The sequence below is a fragment of the Pinus tabuliformis genome, chromosome 6, assembly GCF_031772625.1.
Source record: "Pinus tabuliformis cultivar Carrire ecotype Pingquan chromosome 6, CPIR1, whole genome shotgun sequence".
NCBI lineage: Eukaryota > Viridiplantae > Streptophyta > Pinopsida > Pinales > Pinaceae > Pinus > Pinus tabuliformis.
The window spans coordinates 768043004-768066742 of NC_142292.1; the positions used below are offsets into that span (position 1 = coordinate 768043004).

The 23739-nt window shown below is 42.1% G+C and overlaps 1 protein-coding gene across 1 annotated transcript in view; it reads right to left on the reverse strand.

The window, feature by feature from the left end:
* LOC149260990 (uncharacterized) overlaps nt 1–23739 on the reverse strand; it is a 379306-nt gene that overhangs the window by 129608 nt on the left and 225959 nt on the right. The window contains exons 14-15 of the mRNA XM_089367025.1: nt 23594–23681; nt 23318–23436 (exon numbers count right to left, since the gene is read on the reverse strand). Coding sequence (XP_089223151.1) covers nt 23318–23436; nt 23594–23681 — 207 coding nt within the window. The remainder of the gene's footprint in view (nt 1–23317; nt 23437–23593; nt 23682–23739) is intronic.

Sequence of the window (23739 nt, forward strand, 5' to 3'; positions counted from 1 at the left end):
AAAACCCTCAACTGCTGCATCGGTTTTCCCAAGTTGGGTTTTTTTTGGGGACATTAGTCCAAAAATAACGGTGTTTTATTGTGTGTGCGCATCTATTGTTCCAATGTTTTTAATTCTTCCACAATATTTATTTTGTGAAGCCTGCAATGTATATGTTTCGATATTTGTCGTAGGAAACTGCAAATAATTTGGTTGATTAATTTAACAAATAGAATAAACATTATCAGTTGTTGTAGTAGGATTCAAGGTTCACGAATTTTCACATGGTATCGAAGCCCAAATCGTAAGTCAGAGAGGTCAGCACAGAAAGAAGGAGGCGGTTTGAATCTCTACAGAGGCAGCGGTTCGAAACCCTCTAACGCAGCGCAGTACCTTGGGCTAAGAAGGTTAGTTTTTGAGGAAATTTAGTTCTCTGAGAGAGTTGACAGAGAAACCAAATTTTCCAAATCGAAGATTGCCAGAGTCAAAGGGAGTAGCATCAGTTTCCTTGCAGATCAGATCTTCAGCTGGGACACAATTATTTTGCAGCAGTTTGCTAGTGAAAAATAGCGTTAGGAGGTAGGAAGAGCACACACTGAGGGAATTCTTTCCTTGGGGGACTTCTAGCCTAGAAGTTTGAACTTTCCTAGCAAAGCAGTAGTAGTTTTGTGCAGAGTTTCTCACTTTAGAAGGGAGTGGGAATAGCTGGGCAGCAGTTGCACAGAGGAGAAGACGAGGAATTCGACATTTTTTGGAACGATGGCACCAACACAGTTGATAGATCAAGATCGGTTGGAGAGAGCCTCCAACTATGTAATCTGGAAGGCCATAATTTCTTGCCTTCTAGATGAACATGATCTCAAGACTTACATCGATAATGTGGTAGCTGTACCCGCAGATGCAGATCCGCTAAAGGCATACAAGAAGGAGATGGCGAAAACAAAGAGGTTGATTCTCGAGGGGGTTCGAAATCATGTGGTGTCTCACATAGCTGGCAAAGATATTGCCCGCCAGATGTGGGAGGCACTTGCCATGCTGTATGAAGGGTCTTCTGAGCAACGGAAGATGAATCTTGAGGAGACGCTGAGATGCACGAAGATGCAGAAAGGGGAGTGTATACACCCCTTCCTTACTAGGCTTTAGGATGTCTGAGACCATCTATCTTCACTAGGGTTAGTGCCCTAGCCTACATAATTGGTGCAGTTAGCTCTGAACAACGTTTCCAAAGAATGGCAAGTTTTCGTCCAGAGTATCCTGGGCAGAGAAAAACTGCCAGATTGGGATCATATGTGGGTTGATCTGCAGCAGGAGGAAATGAGGCGATATTTGGTGAAGAGCACCATTAGTGGTAGGTAGCAGCAGCAGCGGTCAGACGAAGCAAGTAAAGGAAGAGGAGAATGCAACCCTCGCATCACAGGGGCAGTAGGAGCAACGTTGGAGGAAGAAGGACATTTCTAAAGAGAAATGCTTCAAATGTGTTGATCTTGGCCACTACAAAACTCAATGTCCTCTCAAAAAGAAGAACAAAGGGGAGAAACAGGATCAACAAGCCGCATCCTCAGAGATCGATAGGTTTTCCTCCAGATTGGAGGAAGAGTTTGCCATGATCACCGAGATACTTCCAGGAGTGGGGTGGGTGATTTGGTTTTGTAGCTCCAGAGAGCTACAAGATGGGCAAGATTCTTGAGGAGGTCCACCTCATGAACCAATACCTTCCTACAAGAGCCCATAGCATGCAGTGGCAGGATGGACCAGTTGCAGTTGGTGCAGTCAGGTGCCAGAGTGACAAATACAGTAGCAGTCAGATACTAAGCAGTGCAGAGCAAAGTTGGCAGCAGTGTAGTTGGCACAAAGCAGAGTCCGCAGCAGCGCAGGGGCTTTAGTGATAGTGCAAAGTCTAGCAATAATCAGGACTCAATTGACAGATGCATCATACTGACCATAGTTGGTTTAGTATTTTGGATGCTTTTCTCTTGCAATTGTTACAATTGTAACAACATCAATTAGCAAGGGTTGCAGTGAAGATGCAGTGTTGGCAACAAGTCAGCAGGGCCACCAGCATCACAGATGGTTGCACAGAGATAGAGTGTTGCTTCAATGGGTTGCAACGCTAGAACACAATCCTCGCTAAGAGGGAGTGTTGGTTTTTGTAGCATCGAATGTGTTCTAGCCATGAAATTTGGTGAAGAGGCTAGAATACATGTATTCTCCAAAACCCATAAATCGTTTCTGGATATTCCATCTAGAGACGACTTAATTAAAATAATTAATCTTTTTTAATGGTACCTAAGTCTAAACTTAGGAAAACTGATTAATTAAGGATATTAATTAAGTCATGGTGAGAATCTAGACGAAGACTTGGATCGATTTCTAGTTAATCTTAGCCATCGATTATGTTTTAATCTTGGTTGTTGAAGCCTCAATGAGAGATTATAATAAGAAATTCGATGAGGGTTGGAGAACACACTTGTGAGGCAAGGAATTCAATAACGCTGGGAAATTGAACTCCAAAGTAGTAGTTGTGTGTTGCCGGAGGTGATTCAGTAGTTTCAAAGTAGTAGTGAGAGAGGGGTAGGGATAGTAAGGCCGGAAGGAATTTTTTCCAGTCCGGTGAGTACATAGCATAGAGACAGCGTACTCCTCAGAGAAGTTGACGCAGTGTAGAGAGGCAGCATAGAGCTTTAGAGGGAGATTTGTATTTTCCTAAGGAGAAATTGAGATTCAATGGCAGGAGTAGGTGTCGGAGCTCGAAGGCCAAGAAGATCGAGTTTTCAGAGTAGCACCTGATCAACAGAGTGAGAGAGACATTGATCCAAGTTGGGTGATGCAGAGGCAACAAGTCACAACTCATCTTGAGCTAAGGTCAGTGTCAGATCACCGATGGAAGTGAGATTTTTCTCACTAGACTTATGTCAGTGATTTTCTCTGTATGGAAAGCTAGATTTGAGCTTCCATTGTACTCAAATTTACTAGTGCATAATAATAAAACCCCCAGTTGTTGCACTGGTTTTCCCAAGTTGGGTTTTTTCCAGGGACATTGGTCCAAAACTAACGGTGTTTTATTGTGTGTGTGCATCTATTCTTCTAGTGTTTTTATTTATTTCGCAATATTTATTTTGTGAAGGCTGCATTGTATATGTTTGGATATTTACCATAGGAAATTGCAAATAATTTGGTTGATTAATTTAACAAATAGAAGAAACATTATCAGTTGATGCAGTAGGCGTTGGGGTTCCCGAATTTTCACAACTACTTGGATTGAAGAATCAATAATATATCAATAAATATTCATGATTGCTAAAGCATGGGATTGTGTAGATTTTTGGAAAATGACTTGCAAGGAGTTCAGCTTTGGAAGATGTTGAATAGGATATCTAGGGTGTTTGGACAAAAACCTATATTGGAGTCATTGGACTATATTATGAAAAAGAGCAATTAGGGTTCTGACATTTGGATATATAGGGTTTGTAAACCTTAGCTAACAAAAGCGCTTGAATTGAGAAAAAAACTAAAATTATGGATAAAACCCTAGGATGGAGATGCTTTTGATGAAAGCCCTAGCTCATGTGAAAAAAGCATCATGGACAAGAATGCAAGAAATTTAAGATAAAGAGGGTGTTGATATTCTTCTTAAAAGACAAGTATTTTTATATTTCTTTTCTTTAATCATTTCTATTATGTTTTTACTAATAATAGTCTCTTGTCTTTGTATTCTTTGCTTGGTTATAATTGTTCTTCCACGACCTTCTAGTGATGATTACAGGTACATGGTGAAGGTTGCCTATTTTTGGTAACAGATGATGAATGGAAGAACAAAATAAAGCTTGTGCCAGGATCTAAATTCAAAGGGAAAAATTTGATCATCAAGGCTGACTGTTGAAGTACGTGTTGAAGTGATATCTAGTCAAGACTCATCTTTTAAAAGGAGCAACTATTGCGGACAGATTTGACTCTGTTATAGATTAAGTGGGAGTTGGTTGCAGAATTTGATATGAAGGGTTTTTGTTTGATGTAGTACTTGAGACTAGAAGTTTGGAATGATGGAATGTATGTCCATGGTGAATAATCTGAGTCTGAGTAGTTGTTTGGCTCCCTGATAAGTTGTACATTTGATTTATAGTGTGTATTGGGTTATCTGCATGATACTTTGAGGTGTTGCAGAATTATATTGATTGGGTAGGCAATGTTGAAAGATAGGAAGAGTACATATGGAAGGAGTAGTGAAGCTTGTGTGTATTTCCATTGATAAGGATGTTGACACCTAATCTTCATGATTGGGGAATTTTGTGTAAATAAATAAATTAGGAATGTGAACAGTCATCGGGAGATGAACTGAACAATCACTCCTATTGTATATAACAATGACCTACCTATGGAATAAAATACGAATCAGTTTTTGTTTTGTGGAGTTACTGCCTGGCCTGACAAAGGAAACAACAAATATTTTGTCAAAGCCTCTTTCAAGAAGGAAGTTTGTGCACTTTCGAGACAAACTTGGATTTGTGTAGATTACATCCTTGGTTGAGAGGGAGTGAGGATGATATTGCATCATGGATATGGATTCTCCTTGTGTCATGTGCTTTGACCAAAATTAAGGAGATTATCCATGTTCCAAGTACATTGACTAGAATTAGGGAGAATGGGCTTATAGATTTGATAGCATCATGGACAATCATTCTTCCTATGTCATGTACTATGATCACAATTAAGGATGTTATCCCTGTATCAAGTAAATTGACCGAAATTAGGAAGAATGGTCTGGTCGACAAACATTCTCCTGGTGTCAAGTACTGTGACTGGAATTAGGGATATTACCTAGTAGGACTTGGAGAGGAAAACCTTGCTAGACAAAAACTAAAGCTAGATAAAGTGCTAACAATGGTGTAGAAGCCCAATGCCACCTCAGTCCAAACCCCCTACTGTTTACGGACTTTCACCGATGGGAGGAGTCCCGATAAGAAGGAGATCACTTAAAATATATATGCTAGCTATAGGGCACAAAGTGATCCAATTAGAGCTCATTCAAGAGAGAGACTCAATAAAGATACAAGGCTTCAAAGAAGCAAATCACTCTCTAAGAAAAACCCTTAGAAAAGAAGGCACAAGACCTAGGGTTTTGAGGTTTTTTTATGGAAATAAGAATCCACAAGGTCAAGGCCCGAGGAAAAAGGCTTCTCCTAATTTACTTCAACAAGTACTAACCTCATGCAACCTTCAAGGAAGTCCTCAAGTTGAGAGAGAAGAACCTAGGGTTTCCCTCTTGGAAAAACACCTAGGGCAAGAGATTTTATGAATGAAACTCGAGTGGATGCCCACCAAATTTGGAAAACAGGTAGCCTAGACTAGAAGCTTGATGTTTAGGATCTCGAATTCCCGAAAAATTTCCTCCCTAAAATTTCGCTGCAAGCCCCAGATTTTTTCCCTAGCCTTAAGAGGACCGAATTTTAAGAGGAAAAATTATAGATGAAAAGTAGAGATGACCACCAAGGACTTGGATTAGTACCCTGTACTTTGGGCATATGGAGTCTTAGAATGCTTAATATGAGCTAAATCGTCTCCAAGGAGGCTTAAAAATTATGCCCGTAACACGTTTAATCATTTGCCCACTTCAAAGATAATGGAATTTCAAGGAGAGTTCAAGAATTTCCTCCACTTGGAACATTCATTACAAGTCATAGATTGAATAATATATGCAATACTAAACAAGTAAGCCTTCCAAAATTAATTCTCAACAATTAGGGCACAATTAGCACATTCTAGAAGCAACGACTCCATACATTAATCAAATTATAGAAAATCATTAGAAGCAAGGGCTCATAGGGAAACATGAAGGACAACTGGAACAAAATCTATGGCAGTCAAATATGAAGGATATAGCTCTTGGGAATCTCATTAGAAACTTAAAGTTAGGAAGAAGTCGTCCAGGACAAGGCTCATCATACATCAAAAGGTAACACCTATTGGATAGGGATATGCAAGATCCTCGAGATTCTTTGATGGAATCTTCATCATAAGGTTCACCAATCTAGAGAGGAAGCATGTGTTTCATCAGGAACTCCAACTTATGGAATTCATGGGATGATGGTATGCTGACATAAGAGATGAAGCAGATCAAGGGGTTGAAGCTCTTTTAAATCAAGGAAGTTGTTGAAAGAAGCCTAGATGACCTAAAGGTAAATGACGTATATATGCTTGTATTCGATATTATAAAGCCATGTCGTATGGTTTCAGTTAACATGGATCACTGCTCTATCTTGAGAAGCATGATCAAAGGAAAGGAATATCCTCCTATGAAAGGATGCCAGAAAACATGGGTCACACTAGATAAAATCAACATAATATGTCCTCATATGGAATATGAGGTGATTGACAGTAATTGAAAGAACTTTGATTGGAAGTTCCTAGGATGTCATGTGCGAAGCAAGAAAGGAAGAGATCATAGACTATGCAACCATGGAAAAAGCCATTCAACGTCCGAGAACAAGAAAAAATTGACTAAGAGATCTCCTAGAAAGATATGAAGACTCTGATGGAAGTCTAAAAAAGATAGAGACCCTTGACAATGGATATCTTTGCGAGATATGTCAACATGTATGCAAGATGCTGATACCTACAGGAAGATGTCATGATGAAAGACCATCACAAAGGTAAGTCTCATTTAAGCGTTCATTTCTTATTTTGAACAAGTATCTGCATGGGCTTATGTAGGACTGTTAAGGGAAGAATTGTGGATGTCTTCCAAGAGGACCATGTAGAAGGATGTAAGATCCTTCCAAAGAAGACAACATGAAGACAACAGCCTGACATGAAGCAAGGCTAGATGTAGACTGATGGATCACTTTCTGATGAAAGGACTGATGACATGATTGACTCAAAGATGAAAGTGATGGATGGTCTATGCCCGATGAAGAAGTCCCAAAAGATGAACACTCCATGACAAAGAAATTCATGACATCGAAGGAAGGAGTTCTTCTAGCAGCTGGTTGTCCTATCATCTCCCATTGAGGAGTTGTTGTAGGTCCCTAATTAAGAGGGAGCCTGGAAACAAGTATCTTACTTGGCAGAAACTTGGAAGAAAAATTCCTAAGTCAAGAGCGAGCTTAGGTACATTCCTTCTGTAGCAATGAGTACATTCCTTTATAGGAATAGATATGTCCTCCCTAATTGAGAGGGAGAGGTAGACACATCATTATGGTCTTCAGTTGAGAAGATAGAATGGAGGATTGGGTAATCATTTGGCATCTGATGCTCTTTGAGTATGAGATAGGGCATCCAAGATAAGAGTAGTCGTAGAGGACTGATATTCTTTGAGCATTGAGGAGTCCAAGATAAGAATACTCCTAATGGAACATACCCTGAGAGAACCCAAGTGGGCTATGTTCCGAGAGTGACAATGATGAGTATGTCTATAAATCATTGGTCTTGCCAGCATTGAGCTCAGATCTTGTGGAGAGAGAGAGAGTTGTTAGTCGAGGCCTTTCTATGTAACAATGTTGGTTGATATCATGGTATACAAATGGGTTACCAATCCAATTCTTCTAATGAAAAATTCTTCAGATTGAGAATGAACAAGTACCATTATGAATACCTCCATAGTTAAGAGGGAGTGTTGAACACTGTAACTAGGTACGGTCTTCATAATGACATGTAATTGTGATTTTTGTAAATAATGAAAAGAAGAAAACAAAATTATTATTATTATGCCTTTCTTCATGGGTTTCATGAGCAAGAGGTTTTATTTTAGATGGCTCCCATTGAGAGCCTTTAGGATTTGTCATAAAAGTCATATAGAGTCAATGTCATGTAGGAAGAATGTATGAGTCTATAAAAGTGTCTAGAAGCCCTCCAACGACAAGCACTAATCCTCCTCTTCAAGTCGGCCTTAAAACAAAGAGAAGAATTCATGTTGGCTCACCTTAAGAAGACACACATATTCAAATGAATAGGTCAACTTATTATATGGGACAAACTATTATATATAGGTGGGCAGGGTCTTCGCATTGGTACAATTTAGAAGTTAGGATTCCTCTGAAGTTTTAGTGACTAAGAACAGTCAACAGTTCATTTATATCTCTGAGATTTTTAGATGGACAAGGCAGAGACAAGTTCAGATGGGTAAGGAAGGGACAACGAGTTTTGTTTAGGGTCGATCACAATCATTAAGGCTTGAATCTCTCTGAGATTTGGATCACAATCACAGCGAAAAAGGAAGAGACAAAGTTGGATGTCAAGAAGGAACTCAAATAGTTAATAGAGGAGCAACGAGGGTCCTTTTAGGGCTAAACAAAAGTTTTGTTTCTTGAGGTAAGGGTCTCGATGCTACAACAGAGGAAGACCATTGTGAGGTGCTATGAAGGAGCTACAATTCTGAGATCTATCACAGTGTCTCGATGCTGCTACAGTGGTCACATTTTGGTGACAATACATTGACATGTTTCGGTGCCATATCTAGTATATCTACAATTCATTGAGAAGATGATCTCGGTGTCAAGAAGGTCGAAGAAAAAGAGTCAAGAAGAAGAAAAGAGAAAAGACAAAGAACTAGTGTCTTGGTCTTAGAGTGGCTAATAGGTCAAGGGTCTTGGGCTCAGTATTCGTCAATTGGAATCTCTATAAGAAGAATGTGTGTGGGTTTTCCTCTCAAAGAGTGACAGATTTTGGCCTTGGATGATAGATTACATTTTGTATCTCTTGTCCATTTTATGTTCATGCATTGGTTATCGTTTGATGAAGAAGAACCCTCTCTCGTACAATCTGAAGCTCAGCATCAGCCCTCCTAGCCACTGCGTCAACCTGAAACCCTCTGCGTCAGCCCTCTGAGGCCCTGCGCAACCTCTATGGCCCTCTACGTCACTCCTGCAACCTCTGTGTGAATGACGCAAGCCCTTCTGGCCTCTGTGCAGTCCCTTCTGCCTCTACGTGGCTCCCTCTGTCTCAACGTCTGTTGCTCTACCTCTCTGCTGGACTTTCGAAACTATCTCTACCTCTCTGCCTCATAGTCACTTCCCCTTGCTGCAAACTAATCACTGATTCTATTTCTCTTAGAAAACCTTGCTTTAGAAAATCGAAGCACTGATCACTCTAGTGTGTTCTCCAATTGACCTCAAGCCTCCTCTTATTTTTCCTAAGTTTAGACTTAGGAACTCCATTAAAAATATTAATTATTTTAATATCTCCTTAACTAGGTAAAATCTGCCCAAACCATTTCTGGGTCTTCGAGATCTCATGTGCTTTAGCATCTCCAACAACTATCATGGCTAGATCACATCCGATGCTACCCCAAATCAACACTCCCTCTTAGCGAGGACTATGCTCTAGTAATACTCAACAGTGAGCATCACTCTGATTATATGACGCCGATACCTGTGCTGATGCTAGGCCTTCCCACCCAACATCCTTTGCACTGCTGCATCCTGTACTTCTGCCCATGTCTTTGCCACTGCCACCGACGCATCCATATAGCAGCTCCCTCTGCATCCATGCTGTTGTTGGTCCTTTCTCCCAACACTGCATCTGCACTGCAACCCCCTCTCATCATGTTGCATCGTGCTACTGCTTACTGCTACTGCACTGCAACTCAGCAACTGAGAGGTAAGTAACTGATCCACCCAACTACTGACATCCCTGTCAAGATAGAAACACTCCCGATGTTGAAGCTCTCTTCGCCGTTATCTCATGCTCCCTCTACTACCTTTGCGTTGCTACAACAACTCCGTGCCTCTCGCACTGCTGCAAACCTCTCTGGAGTCTGTGCCATCCTGCACTACTGAAACCTCCTCTGTGCCTCTCGCACTGCTACAAACCTCTCTGTGCCATCCTGCACTGTTGAAACCTCCTCTGTGCCTCTCGCACTATTGCAAGCCTCTCTGTGTTGCCAAGGACTTCTGCACTTCTAACACTCTCTGTCCTTACCGACATCCGCCATCTTGCTACTCTCACTTCAGGGCTCCCATAGCCAGGTATAATCCAAGAGTTTGGGTACCTCAAGGATCTTTCCCCTCATCGCATGTAGTCTTCCTGAGTACGGCTCGATGTCTCACCACCTCTTCTCTAGAGGTACATGAGCACTCATGGCACAATCGTCATCCTCCTCTACCTCCTTTTCCGCCTTCGCTGGCGCTACCTTGGAGTCAGACGACTCTCCTTTATTCTTCTTCCTCAGACACTGGTTCGCATAATGCCCCAGTTCCCCACAGTTAAAGAACTTTATCTTGGAGAGATCCTTCTTCTTCCTCTTCTCCTGCTTCCCTACAGATGCCAGCGTTGCATCCTCTCCCTCCTCTTTCTTGACCCAGGCTCCTTTGCTGCTACTTCTCGTCTTGGTCATCCATCTGATCTCTTCTTGTCAAAGAGTTGCCCACAATTCTTCCCAATCTAGAAGATTTGCTCTGCCTAGAATGCTCTAGGCGAATGTCTCCCACTCCTCGAAGACTGCATTTAGGGTGGTCCTCACCATTAACTCCAGATCCGGCGTGACCCCTATGCAAGTCAACAGGTCCCAAATATCCTGCAACCTGTTGAGGAAGTGATCTACCTACTCCCCCTTCTGCATCTGGTACGACCGTAGTTGATTCTCCAAGAGAATCTTCCTCTACACAGAAGTGCCTTGATACAATGTCTTCAAGGTATCCCACATTTCCTTTGTCGTCTCCTTCTCGACAATATGCTAGACCACATGATCCTTGACTCCACCAAGGATTATGCATTTCGCCTTGGCCATCATATCCTCATACCTTTCATTGTCAGCTGGGTCGACTAGGATAGCCACGGCTCTCAAGGGGAGGGCCTTGATGCAATGTCTATCTAGAACGAATAGGATCCTGGCCTTCCATATGACAAAGTTGGACGCCCCGTCCAGCCTGTCCTGATCTCTCAGTGCATTCATGGCCATATCTCTGCTCTTTCTTTCGACTCCTCTGAGTCTCTACTTCCCTCTTGGAAGTTCTCTCTTCGACTCCTTCTGAGTCGCTACTTGCCTCCTGGAAGTTCTCTGCTAAACTCCCTCTGAGCCTCGATTTCCCTCCTGGAAATCCGTCTGCCAACCGTCGGGTCGCACCTCTCCGATCTCCTATTAACCTACAACACTGATCTAGATTTCTTGCCTAGAAATCCGCCTAGGTAGCGACTCTCTCTACCTTGGTTTTGCCCCGTTAGGTACTATTCTGTCTTGGTAGCAACGGCACCCCTCCAACTTCACTCCCCGCAATCTGCCCACAGCTTCCTATGCCCCATCAAAAGAAGGACTGAGCCTCTATGCTCTGCGCAATCTTGGCATTGGCTGAATTGCTCCACTAGGCAACTGCGTCAACCCCCGTGATCTTTGTGTGGCTATTCGTGAGCCTCTTTTGCCCTCCTTAGCCTCTGCGTTGGCCTCTCTCTGGCTCAAACTGATGACGCAGTCCCTCTGTGTCAACTCTTCTCTGCTGCTTTCTGCTACGAACAGCTTCTGTCACTCGGGATAGTTGTTTATGCTGCAAATGCTCTAATTCAGTTGATGCCTTCAGCTCTCCTGTGATCTACAACCCTCTGATATCATGTTGAAATTTCTAAGTATTACCCGTTAGAAATTTTCTTTGTATTCTCTGGTTTATTTTGCCTACTTGTTTAATTACTACCAAGTTATTTACCCATATAAATACTGAAATAAACAGAATACAGTCTCAACCATCTACAGATCAACAACTGAAAGAAATAGACAAAGACACAAGTGACACCATTATTTTTGGACAATCGTCCCTAGAAAAACCCAACTTCGGAAAACTGGTGCAACAATTCAAGGTTATATTATTATGCAGTGAATCTGAGTACAACTGGGTGCCAAATTGGGTTACCCAACAGAGAAAATAATACGGTGGTAATACCTCTCTATTCGGAAGCAGATTTCACACGGTTTTCCCCACAAAACCCCCTCTCCAGCACAATCTGTAGCTTAGCGTCAGCGCTCCTGGCCTCTGCGTCAGCCCTCTGAGGCACTATCTAGCCTCTATGGCTCTCTACGTCACTACTGTAGCCTCTGCGTGGATGATGCAGGCCTTTCTGGCCTCTACGCAGCCTCTTCTACCTCTACGTGGCTCGCTCTGGCTCAGCGTCTGCCTCTCTGCCTCTGCGCTAGACTTCCGGCACTATCTCTACCTCTCTGCCTGGTACTCACTGCCCCTCGCAGCAAACTGATCACTGATTCGATTTCTCTTAGCAAACCCTGCTCTAGAAAATCGAATGACCGATCACTCTGGTGTGTTCTCCAACTGACCCTCAAGCCTCCTCTTGTAATTTTCCTGTTGATCCTTCAACAGCCGAGATTACAACACTAATCAACAGCTAAGATTAGATTTGGCTTGATCCATGTCATTTAGAACCTTCTAACCGAATTCTATATTAATATCATTAGTATTTTATTTTTCCCGAGTTTAGACTTAGGAACTCCATTAAAAATACTAATTATTTTAATATCTCCTTAACCGGGTAGAATCTACCCAAACCATTTTTGGGTCTTGGAGATCTCATGTGCTTTAGCCGCTCCACCAATTTTCATGGCTAGAGCACATCTGATGCTACCCCAAATCAACATTAAGGTTCTATATTCCAAAGGCCATGTGAATTGCTCCTGTAGCAAAGTTCGAAGAGTTTCTAGAAGCGAAGGCCGAATTATACGAGGTGACTGTGCCCAAGTTGCAAGGCCGAGTCGCATTTTTATAATGCCCTTGCTCAGCCAAAAAAATTTCTTTGTATCAACATTGCATATAATGAACACTGTATACACTAGTTGAGTTAAATAAAAATACCTACAGTACCATGAACACAAATTATTTGTAGAAATTCCACAGTTAGCCAGATTGTCAAAATTCAGAAATTTATGGGTTTTTCAAGACATTTCAGAAGGGGAACATTACACTTTACAAGGCTTTAGACTCGCATTCCTTGGGCTTTTCAATGTTGCTGCCAAAAATGCATGTGTAGATGCACCCCTGCTTAAACAAATGTAGCAACATATAACAAAAACTAGACATGGTGCAACTAAATTAAATAGTAGAATGTACCTTCAATTTTCCTTGATATTGTTCTCATTCAAGCTAATTTAAGTCCTATATTTGACTTAAATTTCATTTTTCATATTGCAACAACAATTCTCTAGATGCTAAACACCTCCTAATATTTGCAGTGGAGCATAAATTGTGTTGCTTATGTTATTCATATTACATAATTAGAAATAAGAACGATACACGAAATAAGCCATACAGTAGAGACCAGTGTGGAAAAAGTCGGGAAAAAATCGGGATTAAATCCCCAAAATGCGATTTTTTTGGCTGGCCGATTTTTTCCCAGTTGAAAAAGTCGGGATTAAATCAGGCTTTTTCCAAAAAATCGTGAATGAGGTAGTTTCTTTAACGATTTTCTAATTTTTTTTTGAAAAATCGGGATTTCATTGAAAAGTCGAGATTTTTTAAAAATTGAATATTTTTGTATTTTTTTAATTTTGCCAACTTTTTGCCTACTTTTTCAAAAAACTCCCGACTTTAACGACTTTTTCAACTTCTGGACCCTTGCTGATTTAATCCCAATTCGACTTTTTCCACATTGGTAGAAACTAAGGTGGGTTAATGTTGAAATTTCTAGGTCTATTCGCCAGAAATTTTATCTATATTCTTCTGGTTTATTTCTCCTACTTGATAATTACCAACAAGTTATTTAAGCATATAAACATCGAAATAAACACAATAGAGTCTCAACCATCTACAGATCAACAGCTGAAAGAAATAGAAAACACACAAGTGACGCCATTATTTTTGGACAACTCGTCCCGGAAAAACCGATGCAGCAATTCTGAGGGTTATATTATTATGAAGTTACATGTATATCCTTGAGTACAATTCGATGCCAAACTGGCTCACCCGACAAAGAAAAATAACTCACAATAATACCTCTCTATTCAGAAGTAGATATTCATAAAACCTGCCCCACGAAACCCTTTCTAGCACCACTGAAGCACTGCGTCAACCCTCCTGGCCTCTGGGTCAGCCCTTTGAGGCACTGTGCAGCCTCTAGGACCCTCTGTGTCACTGTTGTTGCCCTCTACGTGGATGACGCAAAACCTTTGGCCTTTGCATTGTCTCTGTTGGGCTTTGTGTGGCCTACTCTAGTGTCTTCGTCTACCTCTCTGCCTCTGTGCTGGTCTCTCGGCACTATCACTTCCTCTTTGTCCAGTACTCACTGCCCATCATTGCTGATCACTGATTCGACTTTACTTAGCAACCCCGCTCTATTGAAGTTTCTAAGTTTACTTAGTTTAGAAACCCTTCATGCACTTTTTCTGATTTATTCCTACCTACTTGTTAATTTTCTTTAACAAATTATTTATAAAGTAAATACTGAAAATAAACACCAGTGCATGCTCAACATAATACAAATCATCAACTAAAAGAAACAAAAACAAACACACCACATGTCACCATTATTTTTGGACCAATGTCCCCGGAAAAACCCAGTGCAGAAAAACCGGTGCAACTATCTGAGGGTTTTCTTATTAAGCAATATCAGAGTACAATCTGGGTGTCGAAACTGGCCTACCCAATAGAGAATTTCCTTAGCATCTATACCTCATAGTTTGAGAGAAATCTCCTGGCTGAAACCCCGGAAAATCCTTCCAACAGTTCCTCAGCACAAAACTGCTCTGCGACCCCAGCGTCTGCTGAATCTGGACCACGCCAGCCTCTCCTAGCCCAGCGCTGGCCCTGCGTCAGTGTTCCTTGGCCTGCGTCAGCCCCAAGAGGCCCTGCGTCAGCACTGGGAGCCTTTGCATCAGCCACGCTGGCCGCTCTGGTGCTCTACACAGCACTTGGCTACCTCTGCGTGGCCTTGCATGAGCCCTTGCTGGCTTTGCCTCACTCTCCTTGGATGCTGCGCTGCTCTCCTGGCACACTCTCTGCCTTCTCTGTTTCTCTGTACTTAATGCCCCTCCGTTGCTCCCCCGGTCACTGATTCTATCTCTCTTAGCAAACCCCGCTCTAGAGAATAGAATGATTGATCACTCTGGTGTACTCTCCAAGGCACCCTCAAGCCTCCTCTTATACCTTTCCTGCTGACATATCTATGGCCGAGATTAAGTCCCTAATCAACGGCTAAGATTAGATCTGGCTTGATCCATGTTTTTTAGACCATTCTAACACAGATTCATATTAATACACATTAATATTTTATTTTCCCTAAGTTTAAACTTAGGACTCCATTAAAAATATTAATTATTTTAATATCACTTGATCTGTTTTGAATCTGCCCAACCTCTAGGTAATGGAGATCTCATGTGCCCCAACCTCTCCACCAAATTTCGTGGTTGGAGCACATCCGATGCTACCCCAAATCAACACTCCCTCTTAGCCAGGACGGTCCTCTAGCAATACTCCTCACTGAGTATTACTCTAATCATCCGACATCGGTACCTGTGCTGATGCTAGGCCTTCCTACCCAACATCCTCTGCACTGTTGTATCCTGTACTGCTACCCATGGTTCTGCCACTGCCACTGTTGCATCTATACAACAGCTCCCTCTGCATCTGTGCTGCTTCTTGTCCTTTCTCCCAGCATTGCATCCACACTACATCTCCTCTCATCACGCTGCATCGTGCTTCCCACTGCTGCACTGCAACTGAGTTACTAAGAAGTAAGTAACTAATCTCCCAACTAACCTCTCTGTTGGGCTAGAGACACCCACTGATGCTGAAGCTCCCTCTGCCACTGACAAGTGCTCCCTCTCTGACCTCCGCGCTGCTGTAACAACTCCTTGCATCTTGCACCGTTGCACACTTCTCCATGCCTTCCTGCACTAGTGCAACACTCTTGTGCCTCTCGCACTGTTGTAGCCTGCTAGCTCTATGCTACCTTGGGACCCCTGCACTGTAGCTCTCTCTACCGCTCCATCCACAAGCATCTCTACCCACCTAGCCAGTCCTGCTACTCCTCGTCAAGGCTCCCGTAGCAAGGTCTAATCCAAGAAGCTGGGTAGCTCAAGGAACCTGCCCCTTATCGCCTGTAATCCACCTGACTACAACTCGATGTCTCCCCACTTCCGCTCAAGAGGCGTGTGTGCACTCATGGCACAGTCATCGTCTGTCAAAACTTCCTTCTTTGCCCATGTTGGTGCTGCCTTAGTCTCATAGGACTCTCCCTTGCTCTTCTTCCTTGGGCACTGGGTCGCATAATGACCCATCTCCCGACAGTGGAAGCACTTGATCTTGAGAGATCTTTCTTCTTCCGCTCCTCCGCTTTCCCTCAGATGCTAGGGCCACATCCTCCTCCTCTTGCTTGACCTTGATCCCTTTGCTATTGCTACCTGTCTTTGACTACTGTCTAATCTCTTCCTGGTGAAGAGCTTCCCACATCTCATCCCAAGGTGGGAGAGTCCCTCTACCCAGGATACTCTCGACAAACACTTCCCAATCTTCTGAGACAACATTCAGCGTTGTCCTCACCATAAGCTCCTAATTTGGTGTCACTCCTATAGCAATCATCTGGTCTCGGATCTCATTCGGTCCTCCGAGGAAGGTTTCAATCGATTGACCCTTCTTCATCTGATACGACCTCATCTGGTTCTCGAGCAACATTCTTCTCTGCACAGAAGTATGTTGGCACAGGTTCTTGAGAGCCTCCCACATCTCAACTGTCGTTTCCTTCTCGGTTGTATGTGGTACCACATGATCCTTGACCCCGTCAAGGATAATGCACTTGGCCCTCACCATCACCTCTTCGTACTTGTCATTATCATTGGGGTCGACTGGGATAGCTATAACCTTCAATGCGAAGTTCTTGACACGATTCTTGTCAACCACTGATAAGACTCTGGCCTTCCAGACTGTGAAGTTCGATGCTTTGTCGAGTCTATCTTGGTCTCTTACCCCGTGTAGTGCCATCACTGTCCTCTACTTCCCTCATGGAAGTTCTCTGTTCGACTCCTTTGAGTCTCTACTTCCCGTCTGGAAGTTCTCTTCTAGACTCCCTCTGAGCCCTGATTTCCCTCCTGGAAATCCTCCTGCCGCTTGTCGAGATGCCCCCTACTCTGATCGTCTTGTGCAACTACACTGTTAATCCAGGTTCCTCGGCTAGAAACCCTCGGTAACAACTCCTCTGGCCCTGCTCTGTCAGGGACTGTTCTGACTACAGTCCCTTAGCAACAACACTCTGCAATATTTCTGCAACCTTCTAGATTCCAACAACTGCCTCTCTGTGAACTACGTCAGCCCCTCTCTGCCTCACACTGGCTTTGCATCAACCTTGGGATGCCCTACGTCAGCCCTCTGGCCCTCTACGTCAGCAACGCTAGCCTCTCTAAGGCTCTGCGCAACTCCCAACTTCTTCACGTAGCTCTGGCTAGCTCTGCATCACACATCTTGGCTTCTGCGATGCTAGAAACAGCTTCTGTCACTTCAGGACAACTATTTTCTACTGCTATTGCTCCGCTCAACTGATGTCTTTTAGTCTTCCTGTGATCTACAATCACCCTCTGATACCATGTTGAAGTTTCTAAGTTTACTTAGTTTAGAAACCCTTCATGCACTTTTTCTGATTTATTCCTACCTACTTGTTAATTTTCTTTAGCAAGTTATCTACAAACTAAACACTGAAAATAAACACCAGTGCATGCTCAACATATTACAAATCAGCGACTAAAAGAAACAAGAACAAACACACCACATAACACCATTATTTTTGGACCAATGTCCCCAGAAGAAACCCAATGAGGGGAAACCAGTGCAGCTATCTGAGGGTTTTCTTATTAAGCAATATCATAGTACAATCTGGGTGCCGAAACTGGCCTACCCAATAGAGAATTTCCTTAGCTCACAGTTTAAGAAAAATCTCTTGGCTGAAACCCCGGATCCTTCCGGCAATTCCTCAGCACAAAACTGCTCTACAACCCCAACACATGCCCAATCTGGACTGCGCCAACCTCTCCTAGCCCAACGTTGGTCCTGCGTCAGCCCCAGGAAGCCCTTCGTCAGCTCTGGGAGCCTCTACATCAGCCACACTAGCCCCTTTGGTGCTCTGCGCAACACTATGTTGCCTCTACGTGGCCTTACGTGAGCCCTTGTTGGCTCTGCGTCACTTTCCTTGGCTACTGCGTTGCTCTCTCGGCACACTCTCTGCCTTCTCTGTTTCTCTATACGCAATGACCCTCAACTTCTCCCCCGATCACTGATTCTATCTCTCTTAGCAAACCCTGCTCTAGAGAATAGAATAATTGTTCACTCTAGGGTACTCTCCAAGTGACCCTCAAGCCTCCTCTTATATCTTTCCTGTTGACATATCAACGACTGAGATTAAGTCCCTAATCAACAGCTAAGATTAGATCTAGCTTGATCCATGTCTTTTGGACCATTCTAACACAAATTCATATTAATACACATTAATATTTTATTTTCCCTAACTTTAAACTTAGGGACCAATGTTGCACGAAGCGGGAGCGAAGCGGAAGCGCGGAGCGCGGAAGCGTCATTTTCCAAAAATCTAGGAAGCGAAGTGCCCGCGGAAGCGTCTGCTATATATATATATTTTTTTTATATTTTTTTGCATTTATACTCAAAACAAACATCCCAAATACCAAATTAATTGTAGAAGACATGAAAACATGCATATTTTTGCATAAATCAAGATAGATATGGCATCCATGATTCCATTGTAGTTACTTACTAGTACAACAATCATCTATATTCTAGCTATTACAAACATACATCAAATTTTTAAGCATATTATAAAACATAAAACATTTAAGCATATTATAAAACATAAAACATAGAGCATATTATGATTTATCTAGCAAGTGAGCAACTGTCAACATTTGTCATGTCCAAAATTCAAATAATAATGTTTACAAAATATGTCACTTGGTCACCACCAAGCCAAAAAGGTTCAAAATTCAAATTCACAAGTCTACAAGTCTAATGAGTAATCTATGACAAAAAGAAGTAGATTGTGAATATATCTACTAATCTCTCCTCCTTCCACCACGAATAGAACGTGATGGCGGGCCTCCACGTGGTGGCAATGAAGAAGATGGTCCCTGTGTAAGTCGTGGCACTGGAACTGATGAAGAAGAACCCCCTGCTGTTGGTGTTGAACCATGGAACCTAGGAACCAAGGGACCAGATGGGGGTGGGGGTGGTGGCATATCAACACGGTCATCATCATCCTAGAATCGCTCAAAAAATTCATGCAAAAAAAAAAAAACACTAGTTAACAAAAAAATTAAAAACATGAATTAGAGAAATGCTTTATAAGGGAAAATTGGAAAATTCATACCACAATGGACATACCTGGATAAGAGCATCCTCTAATTGCTCTAGTCGCAACACTCCATCCTCCAAATTGGGCTCCTCTGGATTCTTGTCCCAAGTCAACAAGTCTTTATTAGACTTTGCATCTTCACAGTAATGGGACAACAATCGCAAGTTGTAATGAACATAAACCAAGCTCTCTGCCCGGTCTAAATTCAACCTGTTCCTTTTAACACTGTGGATGAAAGAATAAGAGCTCCAACACCTCTCTGCAGAAAAAGTGTTTACCACCTATGATAGCACCCGCAATGCCAAACTCTGTAGAAGTGGAGTAGCCCCTCCATGCATGTTCCACCACTCAAGAGCAGAAAAATGCTCTCGATCTTGAATTGCATGCATGCTCCCAAATGGACCATTGTTGAGCGTATAGTTGCTCACCTGTCTCCGTACCAATGCAGCCTCCTCATTATCAGGGATTAATCTACTCAATGCAGCCATATATTTTTCGTGAACCTCTCTATCTTGGTGTGGTTTTTTCCTGCTTCCCCCCCCCAGGTGCTGGTGTTGAAAGCCATGATGGATGATAGTATTTAGGTGTCAAAACATATGCTAATGCATGCAATGGAATATTTAGCATTTCCCATCGGTTTTGCACCTCTAACCGAATATAATTATACAAGGTGGTATCTCTAGGCTCAACAATGTCTTTAATCTGCCCCAACATGCTATCCATTTGCTCATACACCTCCCCAATTACTGGTCGATCTGAATCTGCAAACTTGATCATGTAATAAATTGGTTTGGTGAATTGCAAAACATATTTAACCTGTGACCAAAAGTAACTGTCAAGAACAGTGTCCTTGACTACATTAGCACCATCTGTGTCAGTGTTAATTTCATCCCATGTTTCAGCACACACCAGATTAGTTAAAGCTTGTCTCACCCTCACTAGCCGCCTAAAGGTGAGGTAATAACTAGCAAATCTTGTCTTTGCAATTTTAAGCAATTGCAACTTGGAGTAAGTGCCATAGAAGTAGTTTACCCTTGTATGCCCTGTGATGAATTTAATGAGCTTCTTCCCTTTCCTGTAAACCTCAGCAATCCACCCACAATCTTTGTGTTTCACAATATCATGCATCAAAAGGTTCAATGTGTGAACCAGGCACCCAGACCAAAAGATGTGTGGATGAGTACGCTCAATAATTTTTCCTGCTGCCTTACAATTTGCTGCATTATCTGTGATCACTTGAACCACATTATTCGGACCAACATCTTTGATTGATTTCAATAGGAGATCTACAATGTTTTGTGCAGTTGCACTGATGGAGGAGGAGTCATGACATGCAATAAATACTGCACCACTAGAAGAAACACCAAGAACATTTATCAAATGTTGGTTTCTAATATTTTTCCACCCATCTGATACAATGGATACCCCAGAATCCACCCACTCATGTGTAAAACGTGTCAAAGCTCTTTGAACCTTAGCTTTTTCTCTTTCTAATAACACTGTTCTAGCTTTCTCATAGTTGGGGGCCTTGTATCCTTTTGGGGCTTCATTGATGGCCTTTACCATGTCATGCCAATAGGGAGAGCGAAGCACATTGAATGGTACACCGCAAGCACAAAGAAAACGGACTATCTTTCCATCCACATCATCCCTCCCAGCAACATTAAGGAAATCCCCTATTGTTTTTCTACCTCTAGAGGTTGCAGAAGTACCATGAGGAGATGGGCAACTACCAAATTTAGAGGTTGCACTTGATTCAGAATGAGTTTTTTGTTTCTTGTTTTTTCGTTGTGCAGCCATCTCTATTTGGATGTATTTTCTTCTTTCTTCAGTTGAAATGTTTGGGCAAATTTGTACCCCCACAGAACCCTTTTTTTCATCACTGTCCAGCACCCCACAAAGATGCCTCCTCAGACGGGTATATGAACCCGTATATGGTTTTCCTCCATGACAACCATGAGGACACACAAATTTGTAAGATCCACCACCCTTTCCCCCATCAAGTTTGGTCACATAGTTCCACAAGGGTGTTGATGTACCTTTCCCATCTTGTGCTTCAGTGTCCCCTTCAAGTTCATCCCCTTCCTCTTCAAACCCTTCCTCCTCATCATACATTGGGTCACTACTATTAGGACCAAGTTCATCCCCTTCCTCTTCCCCTCTATTCCTCACCCTTGCCATCATTAAAACCAAGAGTGGAATGATACATAGAAGCCAAAAGAACACCATCTTGGAATATGGATATAGGTGGTGGACAACCTGTAAATAAAGGAGCAAGTAGAAACAATGGGAAAGAGTAGGAGAGGGAGGAGAAAAATACAATTTTTTTTTCAAAAAAACAAGGGAGTTTGGGGTTTGAACTTACCTCTTTAGCTCTTGTAGATGAAGTCCTCCAAGCTCTTGCTCCAAGCTCCTCCTCCTTCTCCTAGCTTCTCCTTCTTCACTCCTCCAAGCTCTCCTCTCTTCTCCTCTCCTTTCCTCTCTTCTCTTCTCCTCTCCTCTCTTCTCTTCTCCAACTCTCATAAACTCAAAGTGAGAAAATGAGAAGAGAATGGGGGCTTTATTCTTTTCTAAACTCACCCTAAACTCACCCTAACCCACCCCCTCAATGCAAACTCAAGTTAACTTTTAAAAAAAATTAAAAAAAATTCAAGTTACATTGCTGCCCGCGCGGAAATTTCCGGAAGCGCGGATCCGGAGCTCGTGAAGCGTGCGCTTCCGGGCCCGAAGCGCCCTCCGAAGCGCGGATCCGGGGCAACGCAACCCATATTCCAGGAATCGTTTCAAAAAACCGGAATCGCGCTTCATGAATTTTGGAATCGCGCTTCGCCCTGAGGTTCCGGAACGCTTCCGTACGGGACGCGATTCTGGCCTAGGATCCGGGGGGGGGGGGGGGGGGGCGATTCCTGCAACGTTGTTAGGGACTCCATTAAAAATATTAATTATTTTAATATCTCCTGATATGTTTAGAATCTGCGCAAATCCTTTCTGGGTATTGGAGATCTCATGTGCCCCAACAACTCCACCAAATTTCGTAGTTGGAGCACATCCGATGCCACATCAAATCAACACGTTGTAGTAAATTAAATCACTGATCACTTTGGTGTGTTCTCCAACTGACCCTCAAGCCTCCTCTTATACTTTTCCTGCTGGTCCTTCAAAAGCCGAGATTACATCTCTAATCAACGGCTAAGATTAGATTTGGCTTGATCCGTGATTTTTGTAACCTTCTAACCCAGTGTTATATTAATACCCATTAATATTTTATTTTTCCTAAGTTTAGACTTGGGAACTCCTTTAAAATATTAATTATTTTAGTATCTCCCAAACCAGTTAGGATCTACCCAAACCATTTCTGGGTCTTGGAGATCTCATGTGCTTTAGCCTCTCCACCAATTTTCATAGCTAGAGCACATCCCATGCTATCCCAAATCAACAGTTAATTTTTTAATTTGAATTTTGATCCATTGAATTCATTGAAACATTCTTTTGTTTAAAATTGAAAGCTCATATTAACAATAAAAAAATGTCCATAAAATTTTTCATTTTAAGAGCAACTTGAGAAAACTATAGAGAACATAAGGCACAGATTCAATGCTTTCTAGCTTTACAGTATTACCTTTTCTGTCTAAATATCTTTTTGGTTGGCATACATATGTGCACATCAAACAGAAATGCTAAACTGAATTTCAAGAAAAGATAATTGGCTTACAAGCTCTTCTATCAAATATAATTCAGTTGTAATGTACTGTCAATGAAAAACAACTGCTTAAAACACCAAATGAGATATCAAATCTAATTAGGGATTACTGTGCAACTTACCCATGTGTAGATTATGAATCAAATCTCTCAAGTAAAAAAATGACACACAAGATTGCAAAGGAAGAGAACAGGTTACTACAATCAAACATGCCCCCTTGACAGGAAGATGTGATAGAAAAAGGGAGTGATAGAAAAAGGGAAAAAGCAAATTTACATTCATATGAGGAGGAAACTAAATCGCACAAAGACAAACCAAATAAAATAGAAAAGCTTGAAACTGAATAAATTTGTAGGTTGGGAGTACCTTATCCATAACACAAGTCTGTCTGACAAATCATTCAATGGATTGCCATTGGTCTTAATGGATCTTCTGAGATTCAAAAGTAACAAATCCATTGATAAGCTCACTTTCCTAAGTGACTCCTGCAAAGTTACAGAATATGCAAGACCAACAAATAAACACATAGGTCAGAAGTTCACAAATATTTACTAGAATTGAATTAAGAGCAAACCCTTAAGGAGTTGTGCATGTTGAGAAGAATAAGCATGTGCAATGAAAAGGGTCCCTGAACATCAGAACCTTATCCAGTCGTATATGTCCAACAAAACATGATTCCATTTCCAATGCTGTTCCATCATCATCTTCCATATTACATGTGTTCTGATACCTACATCATAACGACAGTGAAGCTGAGAATATATCAACTATGAAGAATCTCCAAAATA